The 22,096-nt window shown below is 39.1% G+C and overlaps 2 protein-coding genes across 2 annotated transcripts in view; one reads left to right on the top strand and one right to left on the bottom strand.

Moving 5' to 3' along the window:
- LOC306999562 (uncharacterized protein) overlaps positions 1-22,096 on the top strand; it is an 825,164-nt gene that overhangs the window by 193,632 nt on the left and 609,436 nt on the right. The window lies entirely within an intron of this gene.
- On the bottom strand, positions 5,098-10,095 carry LOC306999655 (uncharacterized protein). The gene is made up of 2 exons (XM_079614529.1): positions 8,939-10,095; positions 5,098-6,678 (listed from the first exon to the last, which is right to left on the bottom strand). Exons 1-2 carry the CDS (start codon positions 8,970-8,972, stop codon positions 5,246-5,248), a joined length of 1,467 nt encoding a protein of 488 aa, XP_079470655.1. The 5' UTR covers positions 8,973-10,095; the 3' UTR covers positions 5,098-5,245.

Here is a 22,096-nt window from a genome sequence, read left to right as displayed (position 1 = left end):
GGATCGCCAAAATGCTCCTGAAGTAGTGACTTTGCCTTAGTGTATCCGTGGGAAGGAGGCAAATGTTGACAGCTTCGGATCAAATCCCTGGGCTGACCTCTCGTATACTGCTCGAGGTAATACAGACAATCCTTCTGACTTTGTGTTCTCCCTTCAATGTTGTGTTCAAATCCTCTTATGAAGGTTTGATACTGGAGTGGATCTCCGTCAAAGACTTGTAGGTCTCGTTTAGGCAAGAGAAAAAGTGACTGTTGTCCAACCAATAAAGATGTAATTTGGTTTTGCCTTTCCAAAACTTTGAAAAAACGTTGATCAAAATTATTCATTACTACGGGTGCCGCTTCCGACTGAAGGTGAGTAACTGGTGGATGAGAAGCGTCTTGCGGCAAAGTAAGCAGATCAACCCCAGTCACGGCAACGGGCTGAGTAAGCAATGTGGACGGACTGGCCCAGGTCACAGCAGCAGGCAGCTCAATTTTGTTGCATGTCTTGGGCCTAACAGCAGCATCACCTGAAAGCAAAGCTTCTCCTACAGCCCCTACAGCTGATGTTTGAATGTTGAACTCAGGCACAAATATTGCAGCGTCATGGCTTAACTGTGTTCTTCTCCCTCTTTCCAGATAAGAGTTCATCCCATCGGAGTTCACAGAAACGTGAGACACACTGGCTCCTTCTGAAGCCTTGAACACGCTTACTTTAGCCATGGATGCTGCCAGCTCCATGTCCAGATCGAGCTCCTCTTTCTTCCTCCTTAACAGTTCTTGCTGTTCTTCCAAGGCATGCTTCTGACTCAGCAACCCTTGACGAGCCATAAGAGCAGCTGTCTCAGCCTCAGCCCTTATTCTAGCGGATGATGCAGTAGACCTAGATTTACTCACCACGGTACTGTATTTCTTTGATTTCACTGACACATTGGAAACGCTATCACTTGGCCTAATATCATCTTCTACTATATTTTCCATAATTTCAGATGTATGAGCCTCATTAGCATTAGAAACGGTAGATCGTAAACATGGGACATCAACGCCCTCTACAGGTATGTCTGGCGCATTCAACAGCCATTTGTTTGTCTCATCCACAAAAGCGGTTTTATGTTCTTCAACGCTGTTAAACCAAGAATTCTGTTTTTCTTGCTCTTCAGGTGGGATCATAGAAACCACCACACCATGAAGATGACTTGCTTCTTTAAAGAGGCTTGATATATTTTCGAGATGTGACCGTATACCTTCAGCACTATCAGCACTTTGCTTTAGGTCTTTAATCTCTCTAATTGCACCTTTAATTTTTCTTATTTTTGTTTGACGTTCTTCTTGGAGCTTTCCCAATTTATATTCAAAAGCCTTAGGTGTCAATAATGTTTTTCTTTTCTCATTCAACCTGGTATCACTCATCTCCATTTTATGTTGCAAGATACAAAAAAATATCACAAAAAATATCTGCTAATGACACAATAACACAGCTCACTTAGATTACATTTCCACTCAGAAACAAGATACGATGCATTGGTCTTTTGTTTCCCTCTAAATTATCCACAAAAGCTAAACTAAACTCAACCCTAGTCTTCTGTGCATACTAGCGGTGGGTATTTATGTACCTCTATACCGATAGCCTTGAACCAGACTAACTGTCTTGGGACCAGAACTACGGCGGCACTCCCAAGCGCAATGCTTCACCCGCTTGACGCACGAACCAAAATACTACAAAGGGTAATAAAACAAACAAACCAGTACGATCACCTTATGTGAAAGTACCGCTGAGCCTAGCAGGGAAAACAATCAATTGACCAGCAATCCTCATTGTTTACGGTGTACTTAAATACAACGTTTGTAGTGATCAAACATAAGCATAGGTTGTAACAGAAAATTTGTGAATGCAATTTTACACGAGACAAATGCGCGTTCACGTCTATCGCTTACAACCTTGAACGATGTCAAACATTCAACGTTAACCAACACTACGTTTGAATCTGCGCTTCGTAAAACTTTCTTTTGACTTAATATTGCGGCGTATAATATCTCAAAGACCAAACAAACGCCGCAGCAGGCTGAGACATGAGGGTTTACACTGAAGACGCGTCACACTAAATCATTGCACATGATGGAATGTCTTTATTGCTCTCTTTCACCAGCTTAGAAAACATAAACACTTACGTTGAGTGATGTACTTCATTAACCGTGCAAAGATACCTCAGACAGTGCGTTAGTTGGTGATGGTGACGTTGGTGACGGTCAAAAGAAAGTTTTTCCCCATGCTCACCCTGCAGCCATAATCCATACAACCCGCCATGTCACACAGGTGAACATACACGCTAATATATACTCACCACACCCCCTCACGGTGCCATAGTTACCAGTGACGTCACACCGCACGTGCACATACACAACAGTATAGAAGGAAAGAAGAAATGTCACAAAAGACTAATCAAACCCAATGTATGGCTCCTACATATACTATCAACACTCAACTCAAATTTCAGAATAAGGACTTCGAGATTTCGGTATTCGGTTACTATACAGTAGGCTATCACCAACAGAATCCTGAGCGAATGCAAATGTGTAATTAAACATAAAATTACTAACCATTCACCAGATTGAGTTTCAACTGTGTGGTCCCACTCGTCGTCTGGCATTGAACATGCATGCGCGCGGAAACTGTGGGCCGTTTACACGTCATCAAATTGTATTTTACATTAGCAGAACTTAAAATTAAATTATTTTTGATTGACTGAAAATGTTAAACTCTGACAAGTCATGATAGTATATTGAATCAATAGGCATAATTTGTGTGTCATCCAAGCTCAATAAAATAACAACTACAAGTAAAAAGTCTAACTGTATCTCAGAACTTGATTTTTTATTTCACAACAATATGTATATTTAAGTAATGACTAAAGGTCCTCTGAATTAGTTTTTAGAGTGTAGGTGGAGAGGAGAGATTTGGCTATAGGGTGATGTGTGGCTAATGCCTAGTTCACACTACAGGATATACAATCTCTGCTTATCCATCCTTTCACCCATATTCTTTTTTTTCGAGGTTCTAAACAAGTCATTGCGCAACAAACTTTTTTGTTTTTCTTCGTCATTTCACATTCCACTTTTCGCGTGTGCTTTCGTGACAAAACGTGGTTTGGGGACCGGGTAGTCATTGGGTGGCAGAGTTGTTCTCAGCTTGTGTAGTGTGTAACTCCCTGTTCCAGATAATTTACATGGTGTCACGTAGTGAGAACACCACAACGACTTCAAGACTCCAGAGCAAGTCACGTAGTCTAAACAGCACAGCGATCTGCCGACGTTTAAAGTTGTGTAGTGTGAACTAGGCATAACTTACACAGAAGAGACTTTGTTGCTCAGCACATGAAAATAAACTACTTACCGTGATTTCAGACGGTGTTAACCCTCTGGGGTCAAAGGTGTTTTTGGGGTCCTTGAGATGTTTTGACATGCCCTGATATTTGTATTTTTTTCAGTTGCTTATAAACATATTAATGGCAAAGGTGTAATTACACTCTATTTAGCACGAACGTGGCTATCATAATATGTGAGCAACATGTATGTACATGTTTGCATTTTTGAGAGAATATTATTTATGCGTGGTTATTCAAAAAACTCAAACTTAAATTACTTATTTATTAACTTACATTTTCTGATATAAGACCACATACGACCAACTTCACATATTCCCACAATACTTTTGACTAATGGATGTTGTCGGAGTTTTTACTTCAAAATGATCTGAAAATCATCTGGGCTAATCGTTCACATTAAACAATAGATTGATTTAAATTTTGTAAGACACTTTTTGTTTGGAAAGGCAATATGCAGGTGGGCGTGAATGATCCAACAAGGTCATGAATAATGTCCTCATTCACACCTGAAGACAAAGAGCTGCTAATGCTGCATACTAATGAGCCTTTCATTGAGTGAAGATTGAGCCACAAGAAAGAATGCAAAGACAACACACACACACACATATATATATATATATATATTACTACAGAATTGGTTCAGAGTTGGAAACATCTTGAAAAAAAGTGTATTTTTCCACAAACTGTGTATGCTTGCAAATTGTATAATATCCAAGGTAAACATTTCTAGTAATTGTGCAGTTAATTCTCATTCGTATTTCAGAAAGTGTTGGATGTAGGCTATCCTCTCCCCAAATTTGTCACTAATAAAACAAAAATAATTTAAAGACAAGGCTTATATTGACCTTTTAAGATTTTCTTTGCACATTGTAAATTAGGTTTTGATGTGGCAGTAAAAACTTTATAATCTATCCAAAACGAAATGTTGTCTTTCATATTTCGTCTGTAACATATCGTCTTTTATAATATATATTAGGGCATAAATGTTAATTTGCAGTTTAATATGTTGCTTATACAAAGACATTTTATTTCAACGTATTCAGTCGATTTTTACTCATCTCAGTAGGCAGTAGAAAAAAAAAAGCTAAATTCATTCACACACAGACACGCGCGAGCTGTAGTAAACAACAGCATCTGTGCGTTGTAGTAGCTAAACAACATGATGTGCTGTTCATTCATTCAAACACAGAAACGCGCTTCAAATTTAAACAGTCTTTTGCGGTTTACAGACACCATTTCATATCGCGATTAGAACAAAGCACTTACTGATGATCTGCAGCTGGATCCGTTGTTCGGCTACTCCAGCACGTTTGAGGTAAAATTTCCAGGATTATCACGATATTATTATTCCTCACAGCGAGTGTGTTTTCCAGCTGTTGTGGGCGTTGACTGGTTTGCATGTGTTGCCTCAGATCTGTGTCTGAATAGCGCGCGGCGCGCTCTCGATGGGCGTGTCACATTAGCAGAGTAATGAGGTGAGAGAACGATAATGAGAACGGCTGATCTCTCGCTCTTTTTATATAGATTATATAAACAGAGAATATTTGTTTTAGTTTTGAATTAGATAATTTAAAACTACACACTTAAATGATTATAGAGATATATAGCTCATGTCTGAGTGAATAGTATTCGCTGAGTTTTGTTTAAGTTTAGAGACGTACTTCAGAAAAAAAGTTCACAGAGACAGAGAGGCAGAAAGCACACCCTGTTTACTTTCTTTATTTTACAAAAGCACAATGTTTTATTTCGATTGTAAGTGGACACATAAAAAAGTAGACATTTAACAGCTTATTTTTTCATATTTCTTAAGGCTGTATGACCAAAACCGACGGAGTATTTTAGGTCTATTTTGCTGCTATGTAAAAAAAAGACCCCAGAGGGTTAAAGTGGTTTCTCCACTGTATGGATCTTCATGTGTAGCTTCAGGTGACTTTTAAAAGAGAAACTCTTTCCACACTGATCACACTTGTGCGGCTTCTCTCTGCTGTGGATCATCTCATGTGCTTTCAGATTTGATGACTGACTGAATCTCTTGTCACAGTGTGAACACTTGTTAGGTTTTTCTCCAGTGTGGATCCTCTCATGTCTTTTCAGAGATGATGACTCACTGAATCTCTTGTCACAGTGTGAACACTTGTAAGGTTTTTCTCCTGTGTGGATCATCTCATGTGTTTTCAGAGATATTAAGTGACTGAATCTCTTGTCACAGTGTGAACACTTGTAAGGTTTTTCTCCAGTGTGAATTCTCTGGTGCAGTTTTAAACTGTCCGCTGTAGTGAAAGTCTTCTCACACTCAAAGCACATGTACTCTCTCACACCAGTATGAATTTTCTCATGTCTATGTAAATATTGAAGCAGTGAAAAACTCTTTCCACACACAGAACAAGAATGTGGCTTCTCCTTCGTATGAACTGTCATGTGTATCTTCAGGTGTGATGAACTAAGAAATGTTTTGCCGCACAGATCACATGAGAACGGCTTCTCTCCGGTGTGGATCCTCATGTGACGATTACGATTTGTTATTTGTGTGAAACTCTTTCCACACTGATCACATGTGAACGGCTTTTCTCCTGTGTGGATCATCATGTGATAATTAAGGTGTTCTGATCGCTTGAAGCTCTTTCCGCACTGATCACATGTGAACGGCTTCTCTCCCGTGTGGATCCTCATGTGACTCTCAAGACATTGTTTGCTTGTAAAACTGTTTCCACACTGAGTGCAGGTGAAAGATTTCTTGGCTCTTCTTTTCTTTAAAAATGTCTGTTTAGTCTTTGAGCGACTCAAAGGTTTTCCTCCAGGTTGGACATGATGTTCCTCCTCCACTTCTCTCAGTTCTTTACTCTCCTCCTTCACTTCTCTCAGTTCTTCACTCTCCTCCTCCACTTCTCTCAGTTCTTCACTCTCCTCCTTCACTTCTCTCAGTTCTTTACTCTCCTCCTTCACTTCTCTCAGTTCTTCACTCTCCTCCTTCACTTCTCTCAGTTCTTCACTCTCCTCCTTCACTTCTCTCAGTTCTTCACTCTCCTCCTCCACTTCTCTCAGTTCTTCACTCTCCTCCTTCACTTCTCTCAGTTCTTCACTCTCCTCCTTCACTTCTCTCAGTTCTTCACTCTCCTCCTTCACTTCTCTCAGTTCTTCACTCTCCTCCTTCACTTCTCTCAGTTCTTCACTCTCCTCCTCCACTTCTCTCAGTTCTTCACTCTCCTCCTTCACTTCTCTCAGTTCTTCACTCTCCTCCTTCACTTCTCTCAGTTCTTCACTCTCCTCCTTCACTTCACTCAGTTCTTCACTCTCCTCGCTCTCTTCCATCAGGTCTGACATGAAAGAAAAAAATATTAAATTAAGATGTCAGTACATCAAATTAATTAAAAGATCGAAATGATATAAAAAGTGGAAGGACATTGTTGTGGCAAAAATTCATATTAAACCATCATCACTGCGTAGGAGACACTCTGAATCAAAAAAGTATTTTTTTAAAGTATTTATTCTTGCAAGAAGGCTCAGTCCCCACACAGAAGTTACCCTGTGAAGTGAGTGGACAGGAAGAGATGGGCAGCCTTTTTACCATTTTAAGGCCTTTCTTCAGCAGGCTTCTTTCCACAGATAAGAGACCCATTGTTATATAAGTTTCTCTTTATCACTTAGTCGTCACTTCAGATCACTAAAAGTCAATACTAGGGTCAAAGGTCCTGTCCTGTGTCCCATATGTTCTTGTTTATATTACTGAAGAGGTTGGAGACGTGGTTTATCCAAACATCTCCATTCTGGATGGCTAGTTCTTGATGGCAAGTTTTGTTTAGTGTGTTCCAATGTTTCCAGAACTGTTGTTTTTTGTGACTTTTTGTGCTTTGTTCTTTTTTCTTTCTTAAAGGGACAATGTGTAGCTTTTTAAGTATTTTATTAACTAAAATCAATGTCTTTATTTATAAATATTTCCTCAATGGTGTACAATTACCTCTCCCAATGATCCGACTTATCCTCGTACGCGAAGAATTTCTTATCTTTATTTACATGGGTCGGGTAACTAACAAAACAAACACACACACAAATGCATGTCTCTTTGTAGTCTTGGCGAGGCGGTTTTATCAGCAGCATCCAACAACGTTGAACTTGAAAAAAAATTTGGTAACACTTTATATTACGACCCGCAAACAACTGCGTAAGTAACCCGAAAACGGTGTACGTTTCTGTAATTATAGTGTACTTCCGTGTAGGTATAAGGGAACAATATGTTACGTTTTGGGTAATAAATGGGTACAATATACAAGCAAATTATTTGTAATGTAATTATTTTAGAACAGGTACCTATTCTGTTAATATATTCCAGGCAAAAAGTGTACGTCTGTTGTAAAAGTTTTTATCACATTTCTGGCAAAATATGTTCTTGTGCAATGTAGTTACAGGGTAATTTTGACATCTGTGGGTTGTAAATTAAACTTAAATTTAAATAACAGAGAAAGGTACTCTTATAAAATAAAATAAAAACGTTTTAATTACACTGTATATTTGCCCTGACATTTAAGTGTCATTGCAAAACAATGTGATAAGGTAAGTACTAAGTACTACATGGTACGTCCTAAATTAAAATCATAGCAGAAACAATTTTTTTGGCTTAACGTTCAGTAGTTTAGAAAGAAAAGCCAATAAATTAAATTTGTATCATACTGTGCTTAGATACAGCTATATATATATATATATATATATATGAATAAATATAAAAGTTAAATTTACAACCCACAGATGTCAAAATTACCCTGTAACTACATTGCACAATAACTATTTTGCCAGAAATGTGATAAAAACTTTTATCTACAACAGACGTACAATTTTTGCCTGCAATATATTAACAGAACCTGTTAGTTTTAAAATAATTACATTATAAATAATTTGCTTGTAGCCTATATCTGGTTGTACCCCTTTATTACCCAAAACTTAACATATTGTTCCCTTATACCTACATGGAGGTACACTATAATTACAGAAACGCACACCGTAATTTCGGTTTACTTACAAAGTTCTTTGCAGGTTGTATATCTGCTTGTTACCCTTTATTACCCAAAACTTAACATATTGTTCCCTTATACCCACACGGAAGTAGACTATAATTACAGAAATTTCGGTTTACTTACGCAGTTGTTTGCGGGTCGTAATATAAAGTGTTACCCAAATGTTTGCGCAAGTGCACTTGCTAAATGAAGGTGGATTGAATTAAATGGATCAATCAAAAAGCGTTGTTTATTACCGAGCTGTAGTCACGCACTGACAGAAATGTAAAAGTAAAAGTAAATTACACAATTTTTAAACTACCGGTACTCAAAAAAGTAAAATTTGTGGGAAAAAAACTACTTGGGCCTAATTACAGTAACGTGAGTATTTGTAATTCGTTACATCACAGCACTGATGATTATATAACCTCAAACTTTCCATGAATGAGGTAGGTATTTGTTGAAGAAAACCCAGAACATTCTGCACCGTTTCATAGTTGAACTGTTTATCTAAATGTGATGAAGTGCTTGAATGTTTCTAACATGAATGTTCTCCAGCATCATGAATGAATGAAGAATAAACACCAACCTCTTTGTTCTTCAGGATCTTCAGTGTGTTTCATTCTGCAGGGTTCTGGATCACTCGTGTTCTCACTGTCCTCTTTAATAAACTCAGTCTCTGCAGATTTCAGCTCTTCCTGATGCTTTCATGCTCGTCTTCACTTGTAGCTGATGGGAATTTACAGCATTTATTGGAGAATTACTGTGGGAGGAGCTTGACTGATGATTAATTACTGTGGGAGGAGATTCACTGATGATGTATTGCAGTGTGGGAGGAGCTTCACTGATGATGAATTACAGTGGGAGGAGCTTCACTGATGATGTATTCCAGTGTGGGAGGAGCTGATCTGCCAAAATCAAAAATATAAATCACTGAGTTTGTTTTTATAATAAATGATAATTGATCGCATTTTGCGACTATTTTTCCTTCCGGTGCGACCAAATATTTATTTAGGTTGCGCTGGCGTGACCACAACGTTGCCAAGCAGCACCGAATGCGAACAAAATGAGGAATGAAAATGCGCAACTCATTTATCCTTCACAGACTCATTTTGCTTTTTAATGAATATTAAGACATTATGAATGATAATAATTCAAATTAATTTCAGCTACACCCTAAATTAAGCTTAGTGCTTTATTGTCAGCCCCAAAGCTACCAGATATTTTTGGTAAAACTTAGTGTCTCCGGTGCTGCTGCCCTCAAATGTTAGTCTGGAGCCTGTGAACTTCTGCACATTGTAATATCTGTACGTTAAGTCTATTTATTATTAAATAATTTGTCAGTATTACAGTTATTTTGGGGGAAATGTGAATAATTGCACTGCAAGCTGATTTAAGATGTGCCCCTACATTTTTTGCTTGTGCTCCTAAAATTTTCAGTCAGGGGCTACAGCGCTCCTAGTAAAAAAAGTTAGTCTGGAGGCCTGGACATCTAGAAATATATATATATATAAAAGATTAATGTAAATTCTAAAACTTAAATTAAATTAAGAAAAACAGTTAAAACAGAGATAAATGTATTTAGTAGCCAACAAATGCCCTTAGTCTGCTGACACCAATTAAATGAGCTTTAAATGTCAATTGCCAGGAGATCTGGAGACATCAACATAATAAATGAGGTGAAAACAGGAACTATTGTCATGAAATAAAGAGTGTTTTCAGCAGATCTGTTAATATTGATGAGCCTCAGACTATCAACACTCATTCAACAAGCCATTCAGGATCATCAGCAGATCATCTCACTTTATTCTGAGTGTTGGCTGTTAGAAACACCCCAGCCAACATTAATACATGGGCCCCATGTGGGTTATATCTGGCAGCATGGGTTCCTTGTGGGCATGGGCTGAACATGGGCAATTGATGTGGGTCCCATGTGGGTTTCACAATGTGGGTCACATATAGGTATGCCCATGTTGGATGATAATATGGGACCTTCATAGGACCTATGTGGGCAAAATAATTTCATGCTTAAAATACATAATTTCTATATTTATAAATGTAAAATTTTGAAATGATAACATTTGGTGGATAGTCACTTTTATACAAATAACAAATAATATCATAGATGGGATCCGATCAGCTTTTAAATAAAAATGCATTATTTTACATTGTGACATTTCGTTTTATTTGAATTATCATAATTACAACGTTCACTTGCCTATTAATTTATCAAAAATGCATTTTATTTCCAATTTGCAAAGCTGGTAATGAGAGAAATTAAGTAATGTCAGAAATTAAGTGGGTCCCATATGGGACCAACTGGTTCAACATGACCTAGTCAATGACTGACGACACATTACGCTTGACAAAGTAGTCCTGCTTCAAATGTTTTTTTATTACAAATTTTTGTTCACATAATATCATATAATTTTATCATATGTCATATAATATTTGCCAGGAAATTTTAAATACAACTATAAAGATGTTAAATATTCAAACGACAAGAATTTCCGCCCAGGCGCAATGTGACGATGTCATCATGAAATAAATAATTAAATGTTAATTTGTACTGGATTTATCAGTCATCATTCATCTTTAAAATAATCTGAGATCATTATCCATAGATATCAAAACAATGTATTATATGAATCAACAGTTGTCATAAGATGGCGACGAAGATGGTGACGTCTTTGGTCCGGCCCCCAGTTACCTTTATCTGGGTGACGTGCGTCGCTCTAGATCAGTGTTTCTCAAACTTCTTCAGATCAAGGACCACTTTATCTTCAAAAAAAATTCTGAGGACCACCTAACAGAATCCCACTCTAACACGCCCCCAAAAAACAACAAAATAAGAAGGATAAGCTAAATTTAAGTTTAATATGCAACTGTTTCAAGTCAAAAACTAATTATTCAAACACAAATGCAATGATATGATCAGAAATTATTATATGAATTTTATTTCATTTGAAAAAGTAATTGTGAAATGAGTTGCAGCTTAATATGAACAACAAACTGCACATGTAAAAAAAACTGCAATTAAATATACTGTAACAGCCTTGGCCCCACTTAATTTCATTACAAAGAGCCATTAGTTTAAAAGTGAGGTGGTGGGTATAGGAAGTCTATGGTTGTAACTATGGTAACAATAAAATGCTGAAAAAAAAATTCCCCTTAATGTCCAATATCACTGAAATAACTGGGATTTTAAACAAAAACTAGTACATCACAAAACTAATAGATCTGTGGATTTTATATTTTGAGATTTCCATCTAAAACTTAACGTGAATATTAATGAGACGAGTGGTGCTGCCTATCGCACATCAGTTTCTGAATGTCTGGCTCCAAAGAGGAGAGATCAGTCTCATACTAGGCTCCACGTTTAGTCTGTTGCGCTGTTTTGTTTTCAAACCAACCAGTGTGGAAAACCCAACTTCACAGTTGTATGTAGTTGGGAAGGGCATGAGCACTTTGAGGGCAGATTCTGCAAGCTTTGGATGTTCAGGAAGGAGCTGAGCCCAGAAGTCTGTTAAGGGCTGTTGTTTGAATGACATTTTGAGACCTCATCTGATGCAATGTCCACAAGACTATTGCCTTCTTGTATTGAGAGCTTGGTACATTGCTCAATGATGTCACCAAACGGATTTCTGATCCACTCAAAGTCCACATCTAGCTCTGGAAAGTATTTTCCCAGCTGCATGTGAAGGCCTTGTAGATGTTCCTTTATGGCTGTGACGGTGTCGTCACCCAGGGTCTCTTCAGTTTCGAGAAGAAAGTCCGCTAGAGTGGGGAAACAGTCAAATTCACAGCGATCAATACGTGCGCACCAGAGCTTTAATTTGGTGCGGGCCCCTTTAATTTTGTCCTGTACAGTGAAGACTGTGACCGCTTTTCCTTGCAGTGCTAAGTTGAGTGTATTGAGCGTGCTGAAAATATCTGCAAGATAGGCTAGTTTTGAAAGCCACATACAGTCATGAAGTCGATCATACAGTTCATCAGCTTGGTGCAGAAATAATTTTACTTCATCGCGCAGTTCAAAGAGACGAGACAGGACCTTGCCACGGGATAACCAGCGCACTTCAGTGTGGAACAGAAGTTTTGTGTGCTCACTCCCCATTTCTTCACACAGGACTTTAAAAAGACGCGAGTTGAGGGCCTTGCCTTTTATTGAGTTGACTATTTTAACTGCCTCGTCCAAAACAGTTTTAAGGCAACTTGGCATCTTTTTCACCGCGAGCTGTTCTCTGTGAATGCAGCAATGAGTTGACACAGCGGATGGAGCAACAGTACGTACGTGTTACCAGGCCCTTGTATTTGGCTGTCATCGCAGTTGCACCATCAGTGCAAACTCCAACACAACATTTCCAGTCAATGTTATTATGCACAATGAAGGCATTTAGTGCATCAAAGATCGCTTCTCCTGTGGTGTTCGTTGGAAGGGATTTACAGAAGAGAAAATCCTCGTGGACTGAGCGTGCATGGATGTATCTCACAAAACACAGAAGATTTGCCTCGTTACCAATGTCTGTGGACTCGTCCAGCTGAAGAGAAAAGAAGGGACTCTGGTGTAATCGTGTGATCAGCTGCTCTTGGACATGAAGTTATGCGTCGCTGGACAGTGTCATTGGACAGAGGTACTTTGTGCATGTCATCACTAGCTTTCTTCCCTAGCATTACGTTTGCCATAACTTCTGCAGCAGGCTTAATTCGCCTTTGGCTAAGCCACGCCCTAGAATGTAGATTGACCAATCACAGCGCAGCCAAGAACGAGCTCCCACAGAGGGTCCGACACTTTTTCACGGCGCTCCACTGACTTCAACGCAGGCGGCTCATATTTTTGGTCTCGGCAGGCTATTACGTCGTCGTTTTATTAAAAATATGGTTAAACGTTGTGCCTGGGGCATTTGTAACACAGATACGCGTTTCCCAGAGAGGTTGGAGGGGGGTGTCCGTTTTTTCCCCTTCCCAAAACCGAAGTTAAATACTGACAAGTGTCGTCTTTGGATTAAACTGTGTGGACATCCTCAGTCAGCGAAACCCCTCAAGGATCAACAACACTTTTGCTCTAAGATACATTTAGCTTTTAACCTTACTGTGAAGTTATACTAGTTAGACAGTTTTAGGTTATGATTTCGGTTCTCTACCCTAATTGTTGATACGCTAGCACACGCTGCTAATAAACACAACTTTATACTTGCGTAGTCCGTTTGCTTTGTAATAACGATTATAGAAGTGAATAGAGACCCAGCTCTGCATGAACAGTGTTGCTCCTGATAGTGTGAGTCCCAGCCTCCGTCTCGATTAGGATATGCGGTGGGTCATGTTTTGACTGTGACCGTTATGCTTTTGCCTCTATTTGGATGCCTTGTTGTTGCTTGCGTTTCTCCGGTATGTCTTGAATATAGCCTTCGAACGCACACTGCAGACACTTTCGCCTACTTCTATCGGACACTTTATTTGCTGCTTTATAAAAGTTTGATAAAATTTCAACAGGAAGAGCCGTCACAGCATAAGCCATGTTGATACCAAACCAGAGCCCAGATGAAGTTGTCGGAGGTAGCAACAGTAACTAAGGGGGGCAGGGCTTAGCCAAAGGTGAATTAGAGTCTCTCCAATTGAATGGGGTTTTCACGTTTTTGCAATGAGTAGAGACACTTTGTATGATGCCTCAGTAGCCTTTGCATTTTCACCGGGCATAAAAAACAGTGAGGTGTTTTTACTCATGTGTCGCTCAAGCTCATCACGTTTTCTCGCAAAAAATGACACTGGTTTATCTGTACAATCTTTGTCCTTAGACTCAAAGTGACGCTTGAGTTTAGATGGTTTCATTGCTTCATTAGCCAATATTTCGTAACACAAAACACAGTGAGGTCTAGGATCCTCAAGATCCCCAGTCCAGGAAAATCCAAAATGTATGTACTCATTGTGATATTTTCGCTTAACTATCTCACATGGTCGTGGTCTGCGGGAATGTGGTGGCCAGTGGCCGTGACTCGGTATCTTCGGTACCGGCTTCAGTGGGCCTTTGTGGTGCTGTAGTTTTGCTGCTTTCAGTGGACGCTTGATCTTTTCTTTTGACTCCTCTTTGGTTTAGCCACCGATCCATTTTTACGTTAATAAAACCCTTTCACACGTAAGTTTAAAATATTTTACTGACCCCCAGCGTGAGTTTTTCAAGGCGACCGTTATTTAGAATCTGTCACTTTATTGTTTCCATGGTGACGTGTCATTGTTTGTCACAGCGCAAGCACAACACAGCGCTGAATGAATGATGATCTGCTTTTATGTAATTTTTCCTTTTTTATTCAAAATATTCACACATTTATTAGCTGTAGTATGAAACACCGATATTCCGATTGTCAAATATGTGCATGTGGATGTGTTTTGTTGTATAAACACCTTTATAATGATCACGTTAGTTGAGCTGTATGCGCAATGGGCGGCGCCATGTTTGTGCCACAGTTCAGAGATTTAAATTACAACACGTCAATTCCTCCACTTCTCCCGAAATACATGAACGTAAGTGGCTGGGGAACTGGGAGAAGAAAAGGGTAAAATGTAAAGCTACTTACACAATGTGTATCTGATATGAATAAAACGTGTCGTCTTTTATAATATAAAGGATTATTATTGCCGCTTCCATAGACATCAGTGTGTATTTTATCATTGTTTTTTAGAACTTACGTGATTTTTAAATGTCTGAAACCTAAAATAACCATCATGTGGTTGAAAAAACTGAATAGTTGTGATAACGTTATATGACACGCACTGAGCGCAGCCGTCTCTGGCTCAGTGCCAGCCAACGCACCAAAGCACATTTGAATGCAGTTGATCACGTGATGCACTGACCGTTCTAATCACACCGGTCGGTGTGATCGTACGTGCGAAAGGGTTACAGAATGGCAAGAACTATTATCACAGTTTCGCAAGTGCATTAAAAAATCGACTTAAATAAGTGACGATTTTATAAATACTTGCCTAGTTTAGGTCATCTTTTCGCGGACCACTAGGGGGCGATGGCGGACCACACTTTGAGAATTACTGCTCTAGAGCATCGGTTCCCGAACAGACTGTGGGATACTGTACGTTTACACCAGTGCATTTTCATTTTAAAACACATAACCTGAACGTATAACACACACACACACACACACACACACACAACTCCGGAGTTTTCGACCCTCGAAAACGGAGACTGACTCTTCAAGTCCGAAGCAAAGACAGTCACAAGTGACGCAACCCATAGCAACGCGTATGGCAACGACACCTCAGACTGACAGAAACGTAAAAATAAACGTGAATTTAGGCTACTTTAGTTTTGTACACATTGTAATGTTAATTATAATCAAATGCATTGTTTTATTAAAAAACAAGGGCTCGTCCCATCCCCCCTAAATGTTTATTTCAGTGAGAAGACGCCAGAAAAGACGCACAAGTATCGCTGTGATCGATGAAAACAATACAGAAATGAGTCTGTCGCTTATTCAAACTGTATGTGTGTGTGATGGTTGTGTAAATATGAGAAATACCGTGAACTGCTCTCCTCACCTCAGAAGACTCGACGCTGAAACTCATCGATGACGGAAGAGACGGCGCGAGCGAGCGGTGACGTCATCGGCCGCCAACGGTAGATGATCGAAGACGCGCCAAATACTGTAGACATCTATATAGACATCGACATAATCACACAAAAATAAAAATAAATTATCTTTATTACAGCTGCTCTCTTTCTGTTGGTTGTGTACAGCTGTGTTGAGATGGAGATCATTTCAGTTTATTTTGTAGAAACTGTTGTTTAAAGTTTATAGTAATTGTTCTGACTTCATGAAGCCTCATGGTGTGAATGAAACAATAATGGTATACTATAATAATGCTTTATATAGGGACATTTTTTTGGAAATATTCTTAATTGAAATATTCTAATATGACTCCCACTCCACATATTATTGTCTGTCATTGCCTCCTGATTCATGTTTTCAACTTGAATTATCATGTAATAAGTCATTTTTTACTTACATAAACAATTGCATAGAATATTTATTTTGTTGTATTTTATGTAATTTAATTAATGATAATAAAAATAGATGTTATGTCTGTCCCTACGTTTTGTTCAACTCTGTTATTAAACAACATAAAAATCTTCAAAGTATTCGTAGAAAAAGCATGCGAACTGTACCAAGTGATGTCACTTCCTCTGGCAGGAAACTCTAGAAGGCAGTGAGGTGTGTCGTTAATCTTTTCTCATTCATTTGTACAAAATGAATGAGATGGAAACATGCAGTTTAATATATATTATATAGTACAGTATTTCTGAATTGCTAAAACACTTTTTTTTTTTGTTTCTCTCACTTTCTCAAAACCTTAAATCACCAAACTTAAGCTACACTGTCAAAACCTTTAACTTGTCTTGCTATATCAAACAATCGCTTCAGAACTTTACCCAAACCCAAACACTGTTTTCAGATAACACACACATCCAGCTAATGCATAAACACGACACAGCAGTCATTACTACAGAGATAAATGCAAATCACTGCATTTAGGGCAGAGCAAGGGAAAAATTATATTTATTATGAAGTACTTGCACAATGCTGCACACATAAATGTAGTCACAAACAAAATATGCAGCAGATCGATAGCTAGCAATGTCTTGTAATCATTCTGCCTCAGCATCATGCCTCTGGCTGGGCATGGTCAGGCCACAGGACCTCATCAACATCACAGGCAATCCTGTCCCTTGCTAAACAACAAGGAAAGAATCCTTTAGCATGCCGAATCCAACCTTGAATCGCTTCCACTCCAATGTTGTCACATTGACTGAATGAGATTTTCCTGTGCATAAGGATTTCTGTCACCTCCATGCAGAGAAAAATTATTCAATGGGATTAAGGAAGGGCGAGTATGGTGGGAGGCACACATTTATGAAACGTGGGTTATTTTCAATAACGGTGAAAGTTCACATTGTCCCAGATTACCACATGCATGGGATATTCTGCCTGCTCTGTTCACGTCTCAGTAGTGCTTCTGTAGAGCATACAGGAACGTTATAAGATGGGCAGTGTTGTAAGGCCCTAAAGTCACATGGCGGTGAATAACCCGTAGCTGCCGATGGCAGCATATATGGTCACGTTGCCACCACGCTGCCCTGGCAACTCTACAATGGCACGTTGACCAATAATGTTGCGGCCTCTCCTTCTCCTCTTGGTGAAAAAAATGTAAACTCAATAGGTAGAAAATATAGGTAGGCTAAGAGAAAAAAACTGTTAAGAAGACATATAGTAAACATAGAAATATGGAATAAGGCAATCCAAGATGGCGCCGTGTACGTGGCAGCCTGTCGCAGCAGCTCTGAATGTTTTTAACCTTTTTTATTTTTCTTATGTTTTTTATTCTTTTTTTCGATGTCTGAGAAATGTGTTTATATATGGTCCTAAGTTCGAGAGTATAAAGAAGGATTATGATTATTTTTATTTTGGCGTTCTTAATTGGAACTTTGGGGACTGTATCGGGAGCACCAAACTTTTGCTCCATTATTTATTCAAGAGAACAACTATTGGCACTTCAGCACACAGCGATGTCATCTGTACCTAGAAGGGAGATTCCTGTGGAATTAAGGAGGAGGAGAAGGGGGTGTAGAGCTGGAGTAAAGCAGCGACTGAAGAAAAGACGACATAAACCATTTTTACCCGCGATTATCATGGGAAATGTCCGGTCGCTTGGGAATAAAATGGAGGAGCTCATGGCACTAACAAGGATGCAACGGGAGTATCGCGAATGCAGTTTTATTTGTCTAACTGAGACTTGGTTGAGTGAGAGAACGCCGGACTCGGTTGCAAAATTGGATTGCTTTCATCTTGTGCGAGCGGACAGGTGTGCTGTGGAGACGGGTAAGAGGAAAGGAGGTGGGCTGGCACTGTTTGTAAATGAACGCTGGTGCAATCCGGGTCATATCACGATTAAAGAAAAACTGTGCAATAAGGATATTGAACTACTTGCGGTGGGGCTGAGACCGTACTATTTGCCAAGAGAATTTTCTTATGTGATAGCGATAACGGTGTATATCCCTCCTTCGGCCAATGTGACTAATGCTTGTGAATATATTAATACCGTTACAGCCAGGATACAGTCAAAATATCCCCAATCACTGATTACTATCTCTGGTGATTTTAATCAAGCATCTCTACATGATACTCTCCCCACGTTTACTCAGTACGTGGACTGTGAAACGAGAGACAATAAAATCTTGGACTTGTTTTATGCAAATGTGAAAGAAGCCTACAGATCATCACCACTTCCACCATTGGGACGATCGGATCATAACCTTGTTTATATTAGGTCTGTTTATGTGCCGGTTGTGAGGAAGCAACCGCCAGTAATAAGAACAGTTAAGATATGGTCTGATTCAGTCTATGAAGCATTAATGGATTGTTTCGAAACAACTGATTGGGACGTTCTGTGTAAATCACATGATGAGGACATTGATAGTTTAACTGAGTGTATTACAGATTATATAAACTTTTGCGTTGATAACACAGTACCTACTAAAAAGATCAAATGTTATTCAAATAACAAACCCTGGGTAACCTCTGAGTTAAAATTATTATTAAACGAGAAAAAGAGGGCCTTTCTAGCAGGTGATAAGGATGAGCAAAAGAGAGTACAGAGGTTACTAAAAGTAAAAATTAGAGAGGGGAAAGAGATATACAAGTTAAAAATGGAACGAAAATTACAACAAAAGATTTTGAAGGAGGTTCGGAAAGATCTAAATATGATGTCCGGGCATGAGAATAAAGCAAGGAGATACATTGCCTCTGGTGGTCAGACATGAGCAGATGAATTAAATGTATTTTTTAACAGATTTGATGTTGGGTCTAATGTTTTTGTACATTCTCCATTAAGTAGTTTACCACAGAGTTCTTCATCACATCCACCTCGAGCTCTAAGCTCATCCTTTTCTCCCATTTGTGAGTATGATCCTGTTTTTTCAATATCAGTTGAACAAGTAAGAAGTGGGCTAAGGAAAATTAAGACGAAGAAATCCCCGGATCCAGATGGTATTAATTCTAGAGTTTTAAAGTCCTGTGCTGATCAAATTTGCAGGGTGGTTCATTATATTTTTAACTTGAGTTTGCGTTTAGAAAAATTACCTGTTTTATGGAAGACATCATGTGTAGTACCCGTACCTAAATTAACAAATCCCACTGAGTTCTCGCACTATAGGCCTATTGCATTAACAGCACAGTTAATGAAGGTTTTTGAGAGATTGGTTTTAAACTATTTAAAGTCAGTATTGTGTGGTGCTGACGATAAATTACAGTTCGCTTACAAAACTGGTGTTGGTGTGGATGATGCACTTATTTACCTTTTGCATAAATCCTTAAGTCATTTAGAGACCCTGGACAGCACAGTTAGAATTACATTCTTCGATTTCTCTAGTGCATTTAACACTATTCAGCCTTCACTACTACAAAGTAAGATGGAAAATGTCGGAGTACATCAGGGTATAGTCAATTGGATAACTGATTATCTCTCCAATAGACCACAGTATGTGAGGATGCAGGACTGTGTGTCTCAAGTAGTGAAGTGCAGCACTGGAGTTCCTCAAGGAACGGTTTTAGCACCATTTTTGTTCACTTTTTATACATCAGATTTTCAGTATAAATCTAAATCTTGTCATCTCCAGAAATTTTCAGATGATTCCGTAAAAACTCCGACAACAAAATGTCACACCACTACTGGGTATTGAATGCCATTCTAAACAGGTATGTTTTAAGTTTAGACCTAAAGGTAGTCTCCTCTGTAATTATACGCATGTCCGGCGGTAATTTGTTCCAGAGTCTTGGTGCAGCAACTCCGAACGCCTGACCACCCCACCGATTATATCGTGACCTTGGCACTTCTAAAACCAATTGATTAGAGGACCGCAACACTCTTCCATGGTCACGCACGGCTAAAATCTCAGCTAAATACTCCGGTGCCAGGCCATTTAAGGCTTTAAAAACAAACAGTAAAATCTTGAACTCTATTCTAAAACGCACAGGAAGCCAATGAAGAGTAAAAAGGACGGGCGTGATATGTGCCCGCCTAGATATGTTAGTTAAAAACCTAGCAGCCGCATTTTGCACCAGTTGCAGACGAGCTATGGAGGTTTGCTTCAAACCAACATAGAGAGCATTACAATAGTCCAGCCTCGAACTAATAAAAGCATGAATTGCCTTTTCCAGATCATGCCTGTTAAGAAAAGGCTTAAGACGACGAAGACGAAGCTGGAAGAAGCTCATTCTTACAACATTTGAGATTTGTTTATCAAAATATAAGTTACAGTCAAAAGTGACCCCCAAGTTTTTAACAGCTGGCTTCAGGAATGATGCCATGGTTCCTAAACTAACCGATGGACCATTTAGGGAGTTACTAAAAATTATGCACTCCGTTTTAGCTTCGTTTAAGCTAAGAAAGTTTTGTGACAGCCACAGCTTGATATCCTTAATACAGTCCAGAAGGGAGTCTAACACCATATTATCTTTCGATTTCAAAGGGAAATAAATTTGCAGATCATCTGCATAGCAGTGAAAGGACAGGTTGTGCTTTCCAATAATTGCCCCTAAAGGAAGCATATATAAGGAAAACAGGATTGGTCCCAGAATTGAACCCTGGGGTACCCCACAAGAAAGTGGAGCAGCTGACGAGGAGTAGTCACCAATCATAACAGAGAAACTCCTATTTGCCAGATAGGAGCTAAACCATTTAAGCGCTGAACCACGAATGCCTACACAGTCATCAAGGCGAGAGAGGAGAACTGCGTGGTCCACCGTATCAAATGCCGCTGTGAGGTCTAAAAGCACCAAAACCGCTGGATTACCGGCATCTACAGACAGGGCAATATCATTATGTACTCTCAGTAAAGCAGACTCGGTACTATGGCGTGATCTAAAACCAGACTGAAACTTTTCAAGTACAGAGTTCTGTTGCAAAAAGGCTTGTAACTGTAAAAAAACAACTTTTTCCAAAACTTTCGACAAAAATGGCAGATGAGAGACAGGTCTAAAATTGGACAACACTGTAGGGTCCAGATTTGGCTTTTTAAGTAGGGGCCTGACCACAGCATGTTTAAATGCAGCCGGGACAGAACCCACACTAAGACACAGATTAAAAAAAGTGAGTAAACTTGGCCCAATGGTGCTATTAAAAACGTCCTTCACTATCCTGGCTGGGACAATGTCTGAAGGACAAAAGGTTGAATTCAAATGTTGTACTATATCAGAGAGCTGCGTCAGAGAAACTGGTTTAAATTCATCCAACATTGCAGAGCACCCAGGGACACCATATACAAGCACGTCAAAATTAGCCCCGCAGTTTTGCCTTACAGACGCTACTTTGTCAATAAAATAACAAAGAAATTTCTCACATGTAGTAATAGAAACCTCAGTCGGATCAGCGGTGCATGGATTTACAACAGAGTTTATAGTATTAAATAACACTCTAGGTTCATTGCAACTGTTAGCAATGATCGAAGAGAGATGTTGCATTTTTGCCACCTTCACAGCCTTCTGATATGCGGCAACACTATCCCTTAATAGGCCCAGAGAGACATGTAAATTGTCTTTTTTCCACCTTCGTTCAGCTTGTCTACATTGTTGCCTAAGGGCCCTTGTGGTGTCATTTAGCCAGGGAACGCCCTTAGGTCTAATGGATTTGTTCCGGACAGGGGCAATAGCATCTAGGATTTCAGTACTTGTTGAATGGAAAGCTG

This window comes from Phoxinus phoxinus (genome assembly GCF_949152265.1).
Source record: "Phoxinus phoxinus genome assembly, chromosome: 1".
In the NCBI taxonomy this organism is placed as follows: domain Eukaryota; kingdom Metazoa; phylum Chordata; class Actinopteri; order Cypriniformes; family Leuciscidae; genus Phoxinus; species Phoxinus phoxinus.
Note: the sequence above shows the minus strand (reverse complement) of the source record. Positions and strands in the feature narration are given on the sequence as shown.